Below are 17,374 nucleotides of genomic sequence, written 5' to 3' on the forward strand. Positions count from 1 at the left end.
GTGGACAAATATGAAATCTCTCGTTGTCACCTTCCATCTGACACCTGTTATGAACAAATAGGGAGAAAAAAAAGTACTTGAACTTTAAAAACTTTAAAATAACCTCTTCCATCCAGGACTAAGCTGGATCTGGGCATCGTGAAGAAATCTGTCGTTGTGGATGACGTAAGTGAGAAGCTGTTTTTTTTTTTTTACAACAATCAGCTGCTGTATCAACACATTTTAATCTGTGTAACCGTGTGGTTTCACTCTCTTCTCAGTGGTTCACTCTGAAAGACGCTCCGACAGGACAGGTTCATCTCAGACTGGAGTGGTTGTCTCTGCTGCCGAGCACCGACCAGCTGCAGCAGGTTGGAATCAAATCGCTCATTCACCTCTGGAGAGATTCATCATCAAAGTGTCACAGTGGAAAAAAACTGTGGCTCATCGTTTCCACGTCTTTTGCGCATGTCCAAAAATACAACCGCAGTACTGGTGTCAAATGGCAACTGAGTTAGACAAGTTATTCATTACAATATACTACAATATAATCTGATTAAAAACAGAGATAAATACGTATTAAAGATGCTTTTAGAAAGTAGCAGGAAAACTAAAACCTGAGGAGATGGTTGGGATTGTGGAAGAGATTTACTGTATGGAGACACTGGGAGAAGAACTGGGAAAAATAGATTATGCATTCACTCCACCTAAAATAATATCACACTAGACCACTTTGTTCTTGTTTTTTAAATTTTACATTAAAAAAAGTGTACAATCTGAAAAAGTAAAAAAAAAAACTTTTTAATGGATCCTGCCCTTTTCATTTTACAATAAGGTTACTGTTTATCCCAAGGGCCACAAGTACATGCAAAAGGGAACAAATGATGATAGATTTGTGTTTGTTGCATGCTAAAAAAGTCAATTGCACTTCTCTGGGGAAAAGACAAACCGACCCAAATGTTACATTCTGGGTCGGGAAGAAAAAAAAACATATACAGTATGCAGAGAGGGAGGTGAGAGTTATTAGAGAAGATTTTGTTTATTTTTTAAGAGATACAGAGCTTGTGGATGAAGAAAATTGAGCACACATCAGTGAAAACCGAAAATAATGAAATAATAATAATGATTTAATTTATGATGAGTTTGGAGACTATAATGAATGTGACTTGTTTTGTCTTCCAGGTCCTAAAGAGGAACGAGAGCGTGACGAGAACGACTGCTGATCCTCCTTCGGCTGCCATCTTGGTTGTGTATCTGGACAAGGCTGAGGAACTTCCTGTGAGTCATCATCGCGCTTCCACAACCGCATGTCGTGTGTCGCTCTGAGCCGCTTCCTGTGTGTGTGGTTGAACTGAGAAAAGGGGCAGAGCTGTAACCTAACCGCCATCTGCATGTCTGACACTCCTGACTCGGCCTTCGTCACCCTGCAGTGTGGCTAAAGCTGTTAAACACACACACACCCACACACATTTATATATATACACACTCACATTCCTTACTGTATTGTGTTCCTGATATCACACCAAACACACACACAAAATAAACAGCAACAATGTTCAACAATCTTCATCATGAAACTCAGTTCCTGTGGTTTCTCTGGTGCAGATTGGTACTTCCTGATTCAACCATGCAGCACGATGCCTCCTTTCATCTATTTGTGCCGTTGCTATGGCAGCAGGACACACACACACACACACGCTATTCATCACAGGGAGCCACGTGTTGTCAGAATGGCCGATAAGGCGGTTGTTGGTCACAGATTGCCATTGTTCACATGCCTCACTCACTGTGTGTTTCTATTATTAATGTTCATGTTGCAGATGAAGAAGGGAAACAAAGAGCCCAATCCCATGGTGCAACTCTCTGTGCAGGACATCACCAGAGAGAGCAAGGTATATATATATATATCTACAATACAATACATATTTATTTATATAGCACATTTAAAAATACAACCCAAGTTGTCCAAAGTGCTGTACAATAAAACACACAAGTAACAATAAAGCTAAATGGGATACAGGTAATGTACAGTAAAAACATGCAATAAAACAATGAAACAAAAGTGAAGACATATAAAACCTAACTAGTTTTTTTATAGAGACTTAAAGTGCTCAAGTGTTTGTGCAGTCCTAATCTGCATAGGGGCCACCACAGAGAAGGCTCTGTCCCCTCTGGTTTTTAGTTTTGCTCTTAGCGCTACATCTACAGAGACAGTTCACTTATAACACTGTAGATCAGTGGTTATGAAACTTTTTTTTACATCAAGGACACAAAAACTGACACAAATTAGACCAAGGATCCCCCCCAAATTGGACAAAATTGTGAAACAAACACCAGAAATACACAAATATTTGTCCTGAGACTGAATAACATTGTTTTTTTTAGTCAATGTATGTTCAAATTAGGGCCAATGGTGTGAATTTTTGGAGAGATTTCTGAAAAATTGGAAAAAAGTGGTCAAATTTCTAGAAAAAAGTGTAAAAAAAAAAAAAAAAACATTGAGAACCACTGCTGTAGATGATGTTTTTTATATTTCTGTTTCATATGCATGGCTCCTTTAAATGAACTCACTCTCATTGCCTCCAGACTTGTTACACAACTGTTAATCCAGAGTGGGAGGAGGCGTTCACCTTCTTCATCCATGATCCTCACAAACAGGACATAGACATCCAGGTAACAACAACAACATCATTATTATTATTATTGTGACTCAACAGAACTTGTTGTATCACAGTATCATTTTATTCAAATTTAATTTCCCTTTCCCTTTTTCTTTTTGTAATTCTGTTGCAGGTGAAGGACGCGGACCGTGTGCAGACGCTGGGCAGCCTGTCCGTCCCTCTGTCCCGCCTCATGTCCAACGCCCACCTGTCTCTGGACCAGTGGTTCCAGCTGGACAACGCTGGATCGGCCAGTCGCATCTACATCAACACAGTTCTCAGAGTAAATGTCAAATAATAATACACAATACACATCATCAACTCGACAAGTTAAAGGGCCAGTGTTTAGGATTTAGTGCCATCTAGTGGTGAGGTTGTAGATCACAGACAACACATCCTAACACTTCAGAAACGTGTTTATTGCCAATAATAAAAAAATGTTTTGGTTTTAAAGTGCAGGAATGTATCATAAAAATAAACTTAAAGAACATAAACAAACTAGGGCTGTCAAACGATTAATTTTTCTAATCGCGATTAATCGCATTTTTTCCATAGTTAACTCGCGATTAATCTCTATTAAAAATATTATATATGGCGCTTTGGACTTTCAACACTCAAAAGTGTTATAATCTCTAGACAAACAACTTTTAGACCAAACCTAGCAGGCCTACCTAATCATAACACATGATGCATTAACTCACACAGAATTGAAACGAATTGCATCCAGTGGAAATTGCCTGTTACTTTGCTACGCCTCTGCCTGGCCATGTGCATTTGTTGACAACGAAGCCGTCAAAAAAATCAATACATGGCCATGTGCATTTGTTTACAACAAAGCCGTCAAAAAATCAATGGATGGAGCTGTGGATATATGTTAGACTGTGTATATTTGTGTAGCAACCAACTTGAAGGTGGCTTACCGCCACCTACTGGACTGGAGGTCCCACACTCCAGTCCTCCAGTCCAGCAGACAGAGGACAAAATGGGCCGCGATTAACCGCGATTAAAAAATTTAATCGCGTTAATTTTTTTAATTAATCTAATCGCGATTAACGCGTTAACTCTGACAGCCCTAAAACAAACATATTATTTACATGCACACATATAACACACTTATAAGACACAACAATGCAGAGACAGCTAAGAATCTGTAATTTTCTTCAGGTGACATAAAAACAGAGAGTACTTTATTACCCCTTTGCAGGAAATAATGGTGTCACAGCAACTCTGATAGAGGAGAATAAAAAAAGAAAAAACAAGAACAACTTTAGAAGAAATAGAATAACTTAGGCTAATAATAGTAGTAACAGAAAAAGAAATAGTGACAAAATCTGTAAAAAGGTGTTTTTTACGGCCATAATATGACATATATACAGTCAGTCAGTTCATGCAAGATGAACAGTTTTGCAAAAACATGAAAGACTCTGTCTGGTTTGTCCATTCAGGGCTACTGTAGATATAATAGAGACTTGGTTAAGTTAGCATCAAGGCTCATTTGAAGCTGATGACAAGTTTCAGGTGATTATACATAAATGAAAACACAGCAATGAATATTAATGCAATGATATTAAATCCAACACACTGGTCCTTTCATACCTACTAAATGCACTGCTACAAAAACAAAACAAACAAAAAAAAGTCTTAATTCTTGAGTGGTTTAATCTCTGTCATATTTTGTCTCTCTCCATCCAGGTCCTGTGGTTGGATGAGGAGCGAATTCCCTCCGATGCGTCCGGTAATCTGGCGTCTGATCCGTCCAAACAGCTGGCGCAGCAGACGTCCCCCCACCCCAGCTTCGCCACGGAGGTAAATGGAGGACGGCAGTTGTGTATTTGTTGCACAAACTCTTTTCTTTGTTGTAACTAAACTTTTTATTTGAAGAAAAATAGGTTATAGGTTATAGGTTATACATGTTGCTCTTCATTTTGTAGACATGTCACCAAGTCTTATCAACAAAGCAGATAATGAAAGAAAAATACACTGCAAAAAAAAAAACAAGTTAATTTTTAGGTGATGAGTCTTATTTTAAGTAGAAAGAGATTCGTTTTGACTAGAGATTAGACATTTTGACAAGAAATTAGACAAATATTCTTGGAAAGATTTTGAGTTCTTGCAGTGTTGGATAGATAAAATAAGAATAAAAAGGAAAGAAAATTTCACATCATTACAAAAGCACCCACACTCCCTCCTACAGTATACAGGTATACTTGTATCTGAACTGGTAGTCAACTTAAGGATCCTAAAAATAAGAAATAATAATTATAAGTAGAAAAATAGACGTAGAATAAATAAAATAGATACATATACAGCAGTAGATAAAAAATAGACAATAACATTAAGTAATATTAATACGTTTGCACAAACTTCTTTTAAAGTGTGACTTCTGTTGTGTTTTTCAGGGACTGCTGAGGATCCACCTGCTGTCGGGTCAGAACCTGGTTCCTAAGGACAACCTGATGGGCGGCATGGTGAAGGGAAAGAGCGATCCCTACGTCAAGATCAACATCGGAGGAGAAACCTTCACCAGTCAGGTCATCAAGGCCAATCTGAACCCCACCTGGAACGAGATGTACGAGGTAAAATAAAACAGAGCAAAACAAAACAGGGGTTTCTTTTCTTTAAAGGCATAGTTCACCCAAAATTCAAATTTCACTCATTATCTACTCACCCTCATGTGGACTAAGGGCTGGGAGAAGTTTCAGAGTCCTCCGTGGCTTCTCTGAGTTACAGGGGGTCTCGGCGTAGCAGTGCATGTCCATATAACGGTTGCAAATGGATACCAACTGTCTTCGTAACAAAAAGACACACCAAAAAACATCCAAATACCTCCATGCTGCTCATATGTAATGTCCGTCTTGTAGCTTCCGCTACAAACAAGCTTGAAAAATAGACTTATTTAATTTGTTTCGGAACAATTTCGCATTTCAGGGCTTCAATACAAGACAGACATTACATACGAGCAGCATGGAGGTATTTGGATGTTTTTTGGTGTGTCTTTTTGTTACGAAGACAGTTGGTATCCATTTGCAACCGTTATATGGACATGCACTGCTACGCCGAGACCCCCTGTAACTCAGAGAAGGCACGGAGGACTCTGAAACTTCTCACAGCCCTTAGTCCACATGAGGGGGAGGAGATAATGAGTGAAATTTTAATTTTGGGTGAACTATCCCTTTAACTTTATGAAACTGTAAAAAGTTTGAATATGTTAATAATAAATATCATTTATAATTTGCAGGTGATTCTGACCCAGCTGCCGGGTCAGGATCTGAGCATGGAGGTGTTAGATAAAGACATGGACATGAAGGACGACTTCATGGGCAGGTGAACTGAATATAATCTGTTATAATCTTAAATATAATCTGTTATATAATATTAAAATAAATCAGATTAAAGGAGTCGCTCTCTAATCTCATGTTTCTTGATTCGCAGGCTGAAGATCAGTCTGAAGGACATCATTGATGCTCAGTACACGGATCAGGTGAGAGACACTCGGCTGCGTTTTGGGGGTTTTGAGATTCAGAAACATTTGGACGTTTGGAAAAAGCGTCTCGTATTTTTAAAAGCAAACTGAAGAGTAAGACTAAAGACTTTTACCTTTTTAGTCTGACGTTTAACTGAATTGTATTATTTTGAGGTTTATATAACGATTTATTGTTTTAATTTATCTTATTGTTTTATTAGATCTAAACTTTAGTTTTATGCAGTATTTCCACTTCTATTGCTTTGAATTATTTACATATTATACATTTATGTATTTTATTTTATTTTATTCCATTTACTTATTTTATCTTAGATTTATCCACTCTTTGGTGTTTTTTCCCCCTGCAAAGTACAAATTGTTGAGTGTAAGATAGTTTCCTGTGTGTTTTTAATTCCTCAGTGTTTTAAATTTTGGATGTGTGAATGCGTGTATGTATGTCTATGTGTGTACACTGCAAAAACTCTAAATCTTTCCAAGAATATTTGTCTTATTTCTTGTCAAAATGTCTAATTTCTAGTAAAAACTAATCTCTTTCCACTTAGAATAAGACTCATCACCTAAAAATGAACTTGTTTTTAGATCATTTTCACTTGTTTCAAACTAATTCTCACTTGAAATAAGTAGAAAAATCTGCCACTGAAAGCAGGTTTTTTGTGCTTGTTATAAGAAAGAAAAACTTGCTCCACTATCAGATTTTTCTACTTATTTCAAGTGAAAACCTGCTTGAAAGAAGTAAAAAAGTGTCTAAAAACAAGCTACTTTTTATGTGATGGGTCTTATTTTAAGTAATGAGATTTGTTTTGACTAGAAATAAGACAAATATTCTTGGTAAGATTTTGAGTTTTTGCAGTGTCAATGTCCTCTGTGTTTATTATTATTTTTTATCGTGTAAATAACTTTGAGCTGCTTCCTGTATGGAAATTGGTTGATTTAATAAAATGAATAAGTAAAACCAGGACTTCCTAGTTTAACGTGTCTTCTCCTCATTCCTCAGTGGTACACCCTCAATGATGTGAAGTCCGGCCGAGTCCACCTGGTTCTGGAGTGGGTCCCAACGTCTTCAGAGTCAGACAGACTGGACCAGGTCGGTATTAAAGTCAGAGTTTGCTGGACCTCGACTGGTGTTAAGCTTTGATCTTCTTCACCCGTTGGTTCCTGTGTCTTCAGGTTCTTCAGCTCTACTCCAGACAGTCGTACCAGAACAAGGCGGTTCCCTCGGCCGGTCTGCTGTTTGTCTACATCGAGCAGGCGGACAGTTTACCGGTGAGTCCTCGACGCCCCGTTGTTTAAAAGTCATCTGATCGTCTTGGTTTTCGTCTGGATAAAACCCTCAGTTTGTGTTGTTCATAACTTTTTAGTGGGATTGGGAAAACTTTGATTAAAAAAAAATGGATTATTCTGATCCCAGCTTTTTGGTGGATTCAGGATCAAAATGTGATTTGAATTAAATTCAAACTGGTCAAATAAACAACATTTATCAAGTATACACTGCAAAAACTCAAAATCTTACCAAGAATATTTGTCTTATTTCTAGTCAAAATGTCATTTCTAGTCAAAACTAATCTCATTATACCTATACATACACAGTTATACAGAAAAAAGCAGCTTGTTTTTAGACACTTTTTTACTTATTTCAAGCCTATTTTCACTTGAAATAAGTAGAAAAATCTGATAAAAATCTTTTTCTACTCATTTCAAGTGAAAATTAGTTTGAAACAAGTGAAAGTTATCTAAAAATAAGTAAATTTTTAGGTGATGAGTCTTATTTAAAGTGGAAAGAGATTAGTTTTGACTAGAAATTAGACACTTTGACAAGAAATAAGACAAGATTTAGAGTTTTTGAAGTGTAGTATATATACATTTATTGATTTATATTTTGCACCTGATTTTTAAACCTTTACAGCGATAATGTAAATAATATTAAGTTTAGATCATTCCACAAATAAAGAACTGTTTTTTTTCCAACTATTGGGACATGAAAATTGCATTTTGAAATTTGAAGTTTTGATTTGAAACACATGGGAAAATATTCCCCATGTATGTGAGTAATGTTTACAGTATTTGCATTTTTATTTTAAACTCATTCTGTGTCTCTGCAGCTGAAGAAGAGCGGGAAGGAGCCGAAAGTGGGAGCAGAGCTGACACTTGGACAAGTGTCCCGGAAAACTACAGTAAGACTCAGAGGATGGATGGACGGATGTAAAGATGATGTCGTTATTCAGATGAACTGTTTTTAAGGTTTTCAACTCTGTCGTCTCCTCTGAAGGTTTGTGATCGCACCACGTCTCCTCAGTGGAACGAGGCGTTCAGCTACATGGTCCGAGACCCCAGAGAAGACATCCTGGTGCTGAAGGTAGTCTGGCTCCTGATGCCTGATGTGCAAACACTCCCAACCTCTCTGTGTGTTAAAGGAGAATTCTGGTCATTTTTGACTTGATTTGATTGTTGGGGGGAGCAAAAAACATGACTAAAATTGATGCAGGCAAACCAGAGTTACCATGGCTACCCGGCGCTAGGGATAGCGACAACGCTAACCTATGGGGGCAATTCTTTCAACCACAACAAACACTCAGAAAACAATCAAATATCTATGGTACGGTCGGAGATATTTTGGACATTACCACTGCACTGCTCGACCGTTTATTTTAGTAAAGAAATCATCACAACAAGGACAAAGTGTTAGTTTCTGTGTCGGGGAGAGCAGGCGCTCTGTGATGGGATAGTAATGTCTTTCCAGGATGTTTCAGAGTTGGGCTATCTGAGGTGAGTGGCTACATGCAAAAACACAAAGTTTATACTGTTTATACTGTACACTATTGGCTCTTTTCCACTACACTTTCACAGCACGGCACGGCACGGCACGGCTCGGCTCGGCTCGGTAAAGGTGCTTTTCCACTACAGCTGAGTTCTCTAGTTCCTCCTTAGTGGGGGGCGGGGTCGGCACAGGGGTGATCACAGAGGCGATCGCGGGGCCGCATTGTCCGCCTCTTTTTTCGATCCGCTCGCCAGCTCCAAACTCACTCGTCTGCACCTCGTTAACAGACCACAGTGGTTTTACACACAGCAACGTTTAACTCGGGTGAAGGAATAATAACAGTCTCGATACAGATCAGCTGACGCTGTTGCCGCTCTGTTTTTGAAATTTCCAGGTTTGATTCTCATGTCGGACGTTGCGCTCTGCCGCTCTGTCCAATCAGTGGAAGGCAGTCGACTGACGTCACGTTACAGTATCGCTTCGGCTCGCTTGGAACCAGGGCCGAGGAGGTACTAAAATAGTACCTGGTACCAGGTACTAGGGCTAGTGGAAAAGCAAAAAAAGCGGGCCGTGCTTCGCCGTGCCGCGCCAGTGGAAAAGCGCCATATATGAGTTCAGTGGTGTGTCATAAGGATTCCAGTCATGTACCATAGATATTTGATTGTTTTCTGAGTGTTTGTTGTGGTTGAAAGAATTGCCCCCATAGGTTAGCGTTGTCGCTATCCCTAGCGCCAGGTAGCCATGGTAACTCCGGTTTGCCTGCATCAATTTTAGTCGTGTTTTTTGCTCCAACCAACACTGGGTGACCATCAGGACAACGATTTAGGGGTCAAAGATGACCGGAATTGTCCTTTAACTCCAGTCTGCTGTGTGTGTGTGTGTGTGTGTGTGTGTGTGTGTGTGTGTGTGTGTGTGTGTGTGTGTGTGTGTGTGTGTGTCCAGTTCTCCCACAGCTGGACTCTGCCCATCGGCTCCCTGGTGGTTCCCATCAGAGAGCTGCTGTCAGAACCAGAACTGGTCCTGGATCAGTGGTTCCACCTGGACGGAGCTTCACCAGAGAGCCAGGTTCTCCTGAGAGCTGAACTCAAGGTTTTTATTTTCTCTTATTCAACATATTACCATCACATAATCACTTTTCTCAGTCTCATTTTCACTGTTTCTTTCACTGTAAGATGATTATTTCTCAGTTTCCTTCTTTAATAATAAAAATAATAATTTATGTAGCACCTTTAAAAACAGGAGTTTACAAAACACCTGATGAAAACAGGAACATATAAAAACCACAGAAGACAAACCACAAACAAATGCCATAAAACCATAAGAAAAGAAAAGAACAGACTACAATAGAATAGACGTCTTTATTGTCATTCAGACATTACATCAAGATGTATTGAGACGTATTGCAGAATGAAATTATATTTGCATCAGGCCACAATAAAACAAATAGATAAAAAATACCATAATAAGAATAACCAGATTTTTAAAAAAAAGTAGAAAGAAACAGCTGAAGGAACAAACTGAAACCAGGAGGAGGCAAATTACAATGTAGGATGCAGGCAGTCAGATAGAAAATAAATAAAAAGGGGGTTATATATGATAAGGGGGATAAGAAGAAATGATGAACAAGTGAAAGTGTAAAAGTAAAGCTATAAGAACAGAATAAAACTGAGATAAAATAAGACAAGAGTGAAGGGGAAATAAAATAATAAGGACAAATAAAATGTTTATTAGAAATAGAAGACAGTGAAACTAGTAAAACAAAAGTGGGGGACTAAACAAATTAAGAAGTTAAGAGTCCACTGAGTCGGGGAATAAAAAGAATGTTTACAAAGCTAGTTAACAAAGTAAAACAATAATAATCAATCAAATAATATCTGCAGATGCTGGTTCCAACCAAATGTCCTGGTGCTCCTGTAAAGCCTAAAGTCTCTGCAGCCTCAGACCCGTTCCCCGTTCAGCCGAAACCAGAGACCGACACAGTCCTGAGGTGAGACTCTTCAGATACAGTCTGTCCATTATCTTCCTTCTCTCTATTGACTCTTAAATTAAATTAAATTTCCCTCTTCGTGTCTCCAGGTCGAGCTCAGTGGACGCTCCTCCTGTGGAGACGTCCGTCGTCTCCTCGGTCACCGATGTGAAGGAAACAGCAGCTGAAGTGACTGAAGAGAAGGAGGAGGAAGAGGAGGAGGAGGAAGCAGCAGCTCCTGTCGTAGCTCGACCTCCTCACACGTCTCCAGACCTGAGCTTCGCCACCGAGGTAGTAGCAGCAGCTTTTATTTATTTAGGTCCATTCAACATAACATTACATACATACAATTTGGATTAAAGCTGCAGCTGATGTAGCCTACACTGTTTAAAAGAAAGAAAGTTACATAACAGAGCAAGGTAACACAATTTAAAAATAGATTTTTAACTAAACTGAGAAGAATGAACAAGATAATCTAAGCAAGAGTCTTACAATTTATCAAGTTTGTATATTATACCTTACATACATACACGTGTTGATATCCATGATATATAATACAATGCTCTATAATGTGTTATGCTTATTGTTATAAAGCCTTATGATCATTTATGAGTGTTTATAATGATAGTTATACATGTTATACATGCCAATTATGACACATTATAACTATATTTATAATGCATTATCGGTGTGGGCATTATTATAACCTTTATTTATTCTCGAGAGACATTGAGGTTGCCCTCATTTTCAATGTCGTCGAGTTTACAACGCAGTTTAAAAATATTGACAGTGGTTACAGTCATTTGAAGTGATTACAACCAATATACACTTAACAAGAAACAAGAAACACAATCATCTGAAACAGTTACAAATGGAAACACAGTTATTCATGACCAAGTACCTAAACTCACTGAGTGAAGGGAGCGCATCCAATCTCAGGATGTGCTGTAACGCGTTCCAAGAGCTAGGGGCATCATAACAAAAAGCAGTCTTGCCAATACTCGTAAAGACTCGAGGAACTTTGAGTAGCAGTAGTTCAGCCGAACGGGTCCTGTAAGTACCAGAGTTCCATTCCAACATATTTGCTACATACAGTGGTAATTTGCCTGTAAGAGCCTTAAAAATATATAAAAACCAGTGCCTCTTGCGCCTTTCCTCAAGAGAAGGCCAACCAACTTTTCCATACAAAACACAGTGGTGAGTATCATATTTATCACCCGTGATAAATCTTAGAGCTGAATGATGGACTGAATCTAGACGTTTCAGAGTTGAGGCAGCAGCATGTCTATAGATGATATCACCATAATCAATGACGGACATAAACACCGCTTCAATTATTAATTTTCTTGAGAGCATTGGAAAGCAAGATTTGTTTCTGTACAGAAAACCAATTTTTTGTCTCAACTTTAAGATAAGTTCATTAATATGATATTTGAACGAGAAATCCTCTTCTAGCCAGATCCCAAGATATTTGTACTCCTTGACTCTCTCAATTTCTGAGCCAGTTTTGGTGTAAAGATGGATACTATTGTAATCAACATTTTTGGATCGGGTAAACAACATATATTTTGTCTTGTTTGCATTAAGCAGCAGTTTATGTTTGATTAATGAATCCTGAAAAGAATTAAAAGTAGTTTGCAGGTTGTTGATGGCTGTCTGAACAGAATCCGAAATACAATATAAAACTGTGTCGTCCGCATAAAAATGGACATTACAACCATTTAAAGAAGGAATAATGTCATTGATATAAAGAGTAAAAAGCAATGGACCCAAGACTGACCCTTGTGGTACACCTCCCGTAACAGTCAAAAAATCTGATTTTGTATGGCCAAGCTTAACACATTGATGCCTGTCAGTCAAGTAGCTCTGAAACCAAGCACACGCAATATCATCCAACCCCATTGTCTCTAATTTTCTCAGGAGCAGATGATGATCAACTGTATCAAATGCTTTAGATAAATCTATAAATAGAGCAGCACAGTGATACCTCCTGTCTAAAGCTGAAATTATATCTGAAATTATATTCTATTCTATCTATATTATATTATATCGCTATATATATAGCATTGTCAGTGAGTTACTAACAGTTATAACGTATTATAATACCTGACCTTATAAGTCATGATAAAATGCTTTATAGTGTGTTATGATTATTGTTATAAAGCATTATGATCATTTATGAGTGTTTTTAACTATTATACAGTGCTATAACTGCATTATAACTCATTATAAATATGGTTATAATGCAATTATAGAGATAGGCGTCAAATAAAGTGTTACCCATTCATTGCTTATTAGTAATTAATGCATTTATCCTTGTTTATTGTATTTTGGTTTTACATTGTAACATTAAAACACTGATCTACAGCATCACGTGTTAAAATAATAGAAAGATTGAACCAGTAGAGTAATGTGGTGTGACCTGGTCCTGCAGGGGCTGCTGAGGATCGTCCTGCTGCAGGCTCAGAGTCTGGTCGCCAAGGACAACATGATGATGATGAAGGGTAAGAGCGACCCCTACGCCAAGATCAGCGTCGGAGAGGCTGCGTTCAGGAGCAGCGTGATCAAGGAGAATCTCAACCCCGTCTGGAACGAGATGTATGAGGTGTGTGTGTTTGTAATGAAGAATGATTTCACATAGAAACATAGAAGCATGGGCCGCTGCCTACTACAAACATAACACACAATTTCACACTAATGTAATAACTATTAGGTTTGCAGGGATTTATTACGTTTGTGGGGAAGTGAAAATCTTCTACTTTCAATATTGTAATAACTTCCCACAAATGTAATAATGCAAGGAATAATGGTCGTTGTGGTGTGTGTTTTACGTTTGTGGGATAATTACATTAAAAGCTGCAGATTTTTATTATGTCTGTGGACAGTTATTACATTAGCGGGTGTCACACACCCTGTCTCCCCTGTGCTGCTCCGTCAGGTGGTGCTGAGGCCTCAGTCGGGACAGGAAGTGCAGGTGGAGCTGTACGACAAGGACATGGACAAGGACGACTTCCTGGGCAGGTGAGGGCCGGTGTGGAGGTTTACACATCACTGGGCTTTATTTCCTCACTGCTGTTACTTTATTGTAAGAATCTAAAATGTGTTTAAAGGGATAGTTCAACACTTTGGCAAATTCTCCTATCACCATAATCCCTATAGTCATAGCAGTAGGTTCATTACCTTTAATTATCGGTGCATGTTGTTTTGAGATCGGCGGGGGGGAGCCGTGAGCTGCTCAGTGAACACAATGGAGGTGAACGGTACAGGTCCCCTGTCCCTCATCAAACTCATCAAATACACAATCCAACAACTCCACAACGCTCTGGTGGACAAGTTGTGACCTGCACATTCACCACGCTATGAGATAATAACACAACGTTACCAGACAGAGTTGTTTTAGAGGGAAATGCAGCCGGAACTACATTCCAGACACGGCTGCTGGGCGGAGGGATTTCAAAAGTGCCAATAGTTCAGAGTATTTGCTTCATACGTTATTATCTCATAGCGTGGTGAATGTGCAGGTCACAACTTGTCCACCAGAGCGTTGTGGAGTTGTTGGACTGTGTAATAAACCTGCCTCTATGACTGTAGGGATTATGGTAATAGTTGAATTTGCCAAAATGTTGAACTATCCCTTTTGACTGTATTATTTCATGTTATAGTCAGAAGTCTGACTTTTCTTTTTCATTGGGAACAGATTTAAAGTCAGTGTGTCGGACATCATCCGCTCCCAGTTCACAGACCAGGTGAGTGTTTAATGATCACTGTAAAGGGATGTAAGTACAGTTCATGTGTTCACCGGCCTGTGATTTAATTAACATGTGTCATGTGTCGTTTCAGTGGTACGACCTGAAAGACGTGAAGTCTGGACGTGTTCGCTTGATAACAGAGTGGGTTCCTACCGTGTCCCGTAACGACGCCTTCGACCAGGTCAGACTGGTTTGTTTGAGTTTCTTAATTTATTCATGTGCACATATACGTATATAATCTGAAAATAACAAAACAAAACAAAATAACAGCAACAAAAGAAAAATAGGGAAAAAAATCTATATACCTATACACACAGAAATAGAATTAAAAGAATAGTTATTTTCATATCCTTGGTATAGTCTTACTTATCGAGCTATCTTATATTTCTTTTTCTTTTTCTTTCTTTCTTTATTCATTATTTCTCATATCTCAAATACTTCACAGTGCCTTTAATATAAGATCTATAGCACTTAAATACCTGTTTAGGTGTTGTATTTTTGTCTGTTTACATGTGGACATGGAAACATGTTTGAGTGTTGATTTATTATTTCTATTACTGTTAACAGTATCTCTATCAGTAGTTCAGCTATTGTTGCCATCTTCTTTTCTTTCTTTTTTTCTTTGTTGTTTTTGTTCTTTGCACATGTATTCCCTGCCACATATCACGTTTAATTTCACAAAAAAATGAAGAAAATCCACACACAAAAAAGAAAAGATATATAATCTGGATCAGTTGTGTTGTATATTCCTTCTCCAGTTTCCTCCAGATAAGCGCTGACTCACTGTGGCGTCGGCGCTGAGTCACTGTGATGTGTTTTTATTAATGTGATCGTCTCTGCTGCAGGTGATGCAGCTGCAGTCTCTCCAGTCGTACCACAACAAGGCCGTTCCCTCTGCAGCGCTGCTCTTCGTCTACGTGGACAGAGCTCAGTCGTTACCTGTGAGTCCACACAACACTCAGAGCCATTAATGATAATGAGAGTATGGAGTTATAGACAGAGAGATGCTCTAATGGTATAATGTGGAAAAAGCTTCTTCTACCTCTTAAGATGTTGTTTTGATAAATAATTACTGTCAAATGAAATAAGATGAAATAGTTATGTAGCTGAGAACCAATTTTTATGAATATTTCATCTTATTTTAAAAGAAAGAAAAGTTTCCTGTCTGAAAATAGTGATGAAAATGTTGTTTCTTTCTGTTTCCAGTTTAAGAAAAGTGGGAAGGAGCCCAAGGCCGGAGCTGAGCTTGTGTTTGGTGACACAACCTACAAAACCAAGGTGATAATAAAGACATGAAACGCATACACACACAAAACACTTTGGCTGTCCCTGTGTAGATCTGCATTATTATTATTATTATATTGATTTATCTTTTATTTTATTGAAGAATTTCACTGTCACAGTTTACTAGAAATCAACCTCTGTTGGTGAATGATTCTATTACTATTCTATTCTCTTATTATTCTATTAGATGAATGACTAGAAACTTCTGTTTCTTTCTACTGCTCCATTTTTCCCGTTCTCAGAAGAGAACATTTACATTTTGGCGCCCCCTAGTGACGAACCAGAGAAGACTGAAGTGTAGTGATTGAAGTGAAAATGTGAGAAGTGATGGAGTAAATGTATAAAAATATAAAAGCACAGTTTCCTCTCTTTGTGTCTGAAGGTGTGCGATCGCTCCAGATCTCCTGAGTGGAGTGAGGCCTTCCACTTCCTGGTCCGAGACCCTGGACAGGAGATGCTCATCATAAAGGTGAAGAAACTTTGTGTCTCACATTAATAATAATTATAATAATAATAATAAACACTGACTGACCTCATTAATGTGTCCTGACGACTCTGTAGTTGTCGAGCGCCTGGGATCAGCCGATGGGATCTCTGGTGGTTCCTGTTAGAGAGCTGCTCTCTGAGCCACAGCTGGTCCTGGACCAGTGGAAACATCTGGATGGAGCTTTACCTGAGAGTGAGATCCTGCTGAGGGCTGAACTCAAGGTACGAGAACACAAACACACACCAACACCAACACACAGGATTAGAGCCACGTCTCTCTCTCTCTCTTTTTTTACACTGATAATTTGCCTTCTTCCCAATCCCAACACCAACACCCCACAGGCCAATCCCAAACTTTGGGCTACACTTTTAACAAACTTTTCAACACAACGAAATGTTCAGGAAAACTCCACAATATACAGCATGTATAGATACTAAAGATATATCTCCTTTAGGAAATAATCTCGTGAATAAAAATATACATACCAGCAACTGAGATGCTGAACTAAAGTAACTGTATGAAACTATCGGTAAAAATGAAGACAAAGGATTTTTTTTCAAGAAAAATTATTGTATTAAGTATTGCGCAACTAACACAAAAGGTGGATATTTTCTTTATCCATGATGCTCGTGTTCTTTTCACTTTTTTCAGGATCAGTAGAGACCTTTTTGTCCTTAGAACCTTCCTTAGACAAACATACACTTGTATGTATACACACAAAACAAATTAACAACAGCAACAAAAGAAACAGAGGAAAAAAGAAAATCTATATATACACACATGTAGCGGATGTGCACTCACTCCACCCATAAAAGACGTGCTAACCAACCTGCCAAGTGGTTGTCAACCTCTTGGCGAAGAGGTTAGCATCGTCGCCTCCGGTGCGGGAGGTCGTGGGATCGAACCCCACCTAGGGCAGGCCGTGAGAAACACAACGCAGAGGGCCAGATATGACATCGGTTACACACAGATAGAATTGTTATTTTCATATCCTTGGTATAGTCTTACTT

General features: G+C 38.6%; 1 protein-coding gene across 1 annotated transcript in view; it reads left to right on the forward strand.

The window, feature by feature from the left end:
* Positions 1 to 17,374, forward strand: part of esyt1b (extended synaptotagmin-like protein 1b) — a 41,092-nt gene that overhangs the window by 12,369 nt on the left and 11,349 nt on the right. The window contains exons 11-35 of the mRNA XM_083972347.1: positions 117 to 165; positions 261 to 350; positions 1,162 to 1,257; positions 1,800 to 1,871; positions 2,566 to 2,652; positions 2,773 to 2,922; positions 4,332 to 4,445; positions 5,039 to 5,215; positions 5,878 to 5,963; positions 6,072 to 6,120; positions 7,118 to 7,207; positions 7,291 to 7,386; positions 8,223 to 8,294; positions 8,390 to 8,476; positions 9,821 to 9,967; positions 10,759 to 10,865; positions 10,955 to 11,135; positions 13,279 to 13,449; positions 13,783 to 13,865; positions 14,542 to 14,590; positions 14,685 to 14,774; positions 15,439 to 15,534; positions 15,800 to 15,871; positions 16,260 to 16,346; positions 16,439 to 16,585. Of these exons, the coding sequence (XP_083828473.1) occupies positions 117 to 165; positions 261 to 350; positions 1,162 to 1,257; positions 1,800 to 1,871; positions 2,566 to 2,652; positions 2,773 to 2,922; positions 4,332 to 4,445; positions 5,039 to 5,215; positions 5,878 to 5,963; positions 6,072 to 6,120; positions 7,118 to 7,207; positions 7,291 to 7,386; positions 8,223 to 8,294; positions 8,390 to 8,476; positions 9,821 to 9,967; positions 10,759 to 10,865; positions 10,955 to 11,135; positions 13,279 to 13,449; positions 13,783 to 13,865; positions 14,542 to 14,590; positions 14,685 to 14,774; positions 15,439 to 15,534; positions 15,800 to 15,871; positions 16,260 to 16,346; positions 16,439 to 16,585 (2,545 nt within the window). The remainder of the gene's footprint in view (positions 1 to 116; positions 166 to 260; positions 351 to 1,161; positions 1,258 to 1,799; positions 1,872 to 2,565; positions 2,653 to 2,772; positions 2,923 to 4,331; positions 4,446 to 5,038; positions 5,216 to 5,877; positions 5,964 to 6,071; positions 6,121 to 7,117; positions 7,208 to 7,290; positions 7,387 to 8,222; positions 8,295 to 8,389; positions 8,477 to 9,820; positions 9,968 to 10,758; positions 10,866 to 10,954; positions 11,136 to 13,278; positions 13,450 to 13,782; positions 13,866 to 14,541; positions 14,591 to 14,684; positions 14,775 to 15,438; positions 15,535 to 15,799; positions 15,872 to 16,259; positions 16,347 to 16,438; positions 16,586 to 17,374) is intronic.

This window comes from Trachurus trachurus (assembly GCF_905171665.1).
Source record: "Trachurus trachurus genome assembly, chromosome: 5".
NCBI classification, from domain to species: Eukaryota; Metazoa; Chordata; class Actinopteri; order Carangiformes; family Carangidae; genus Trachurus; species Trachurus trachurus.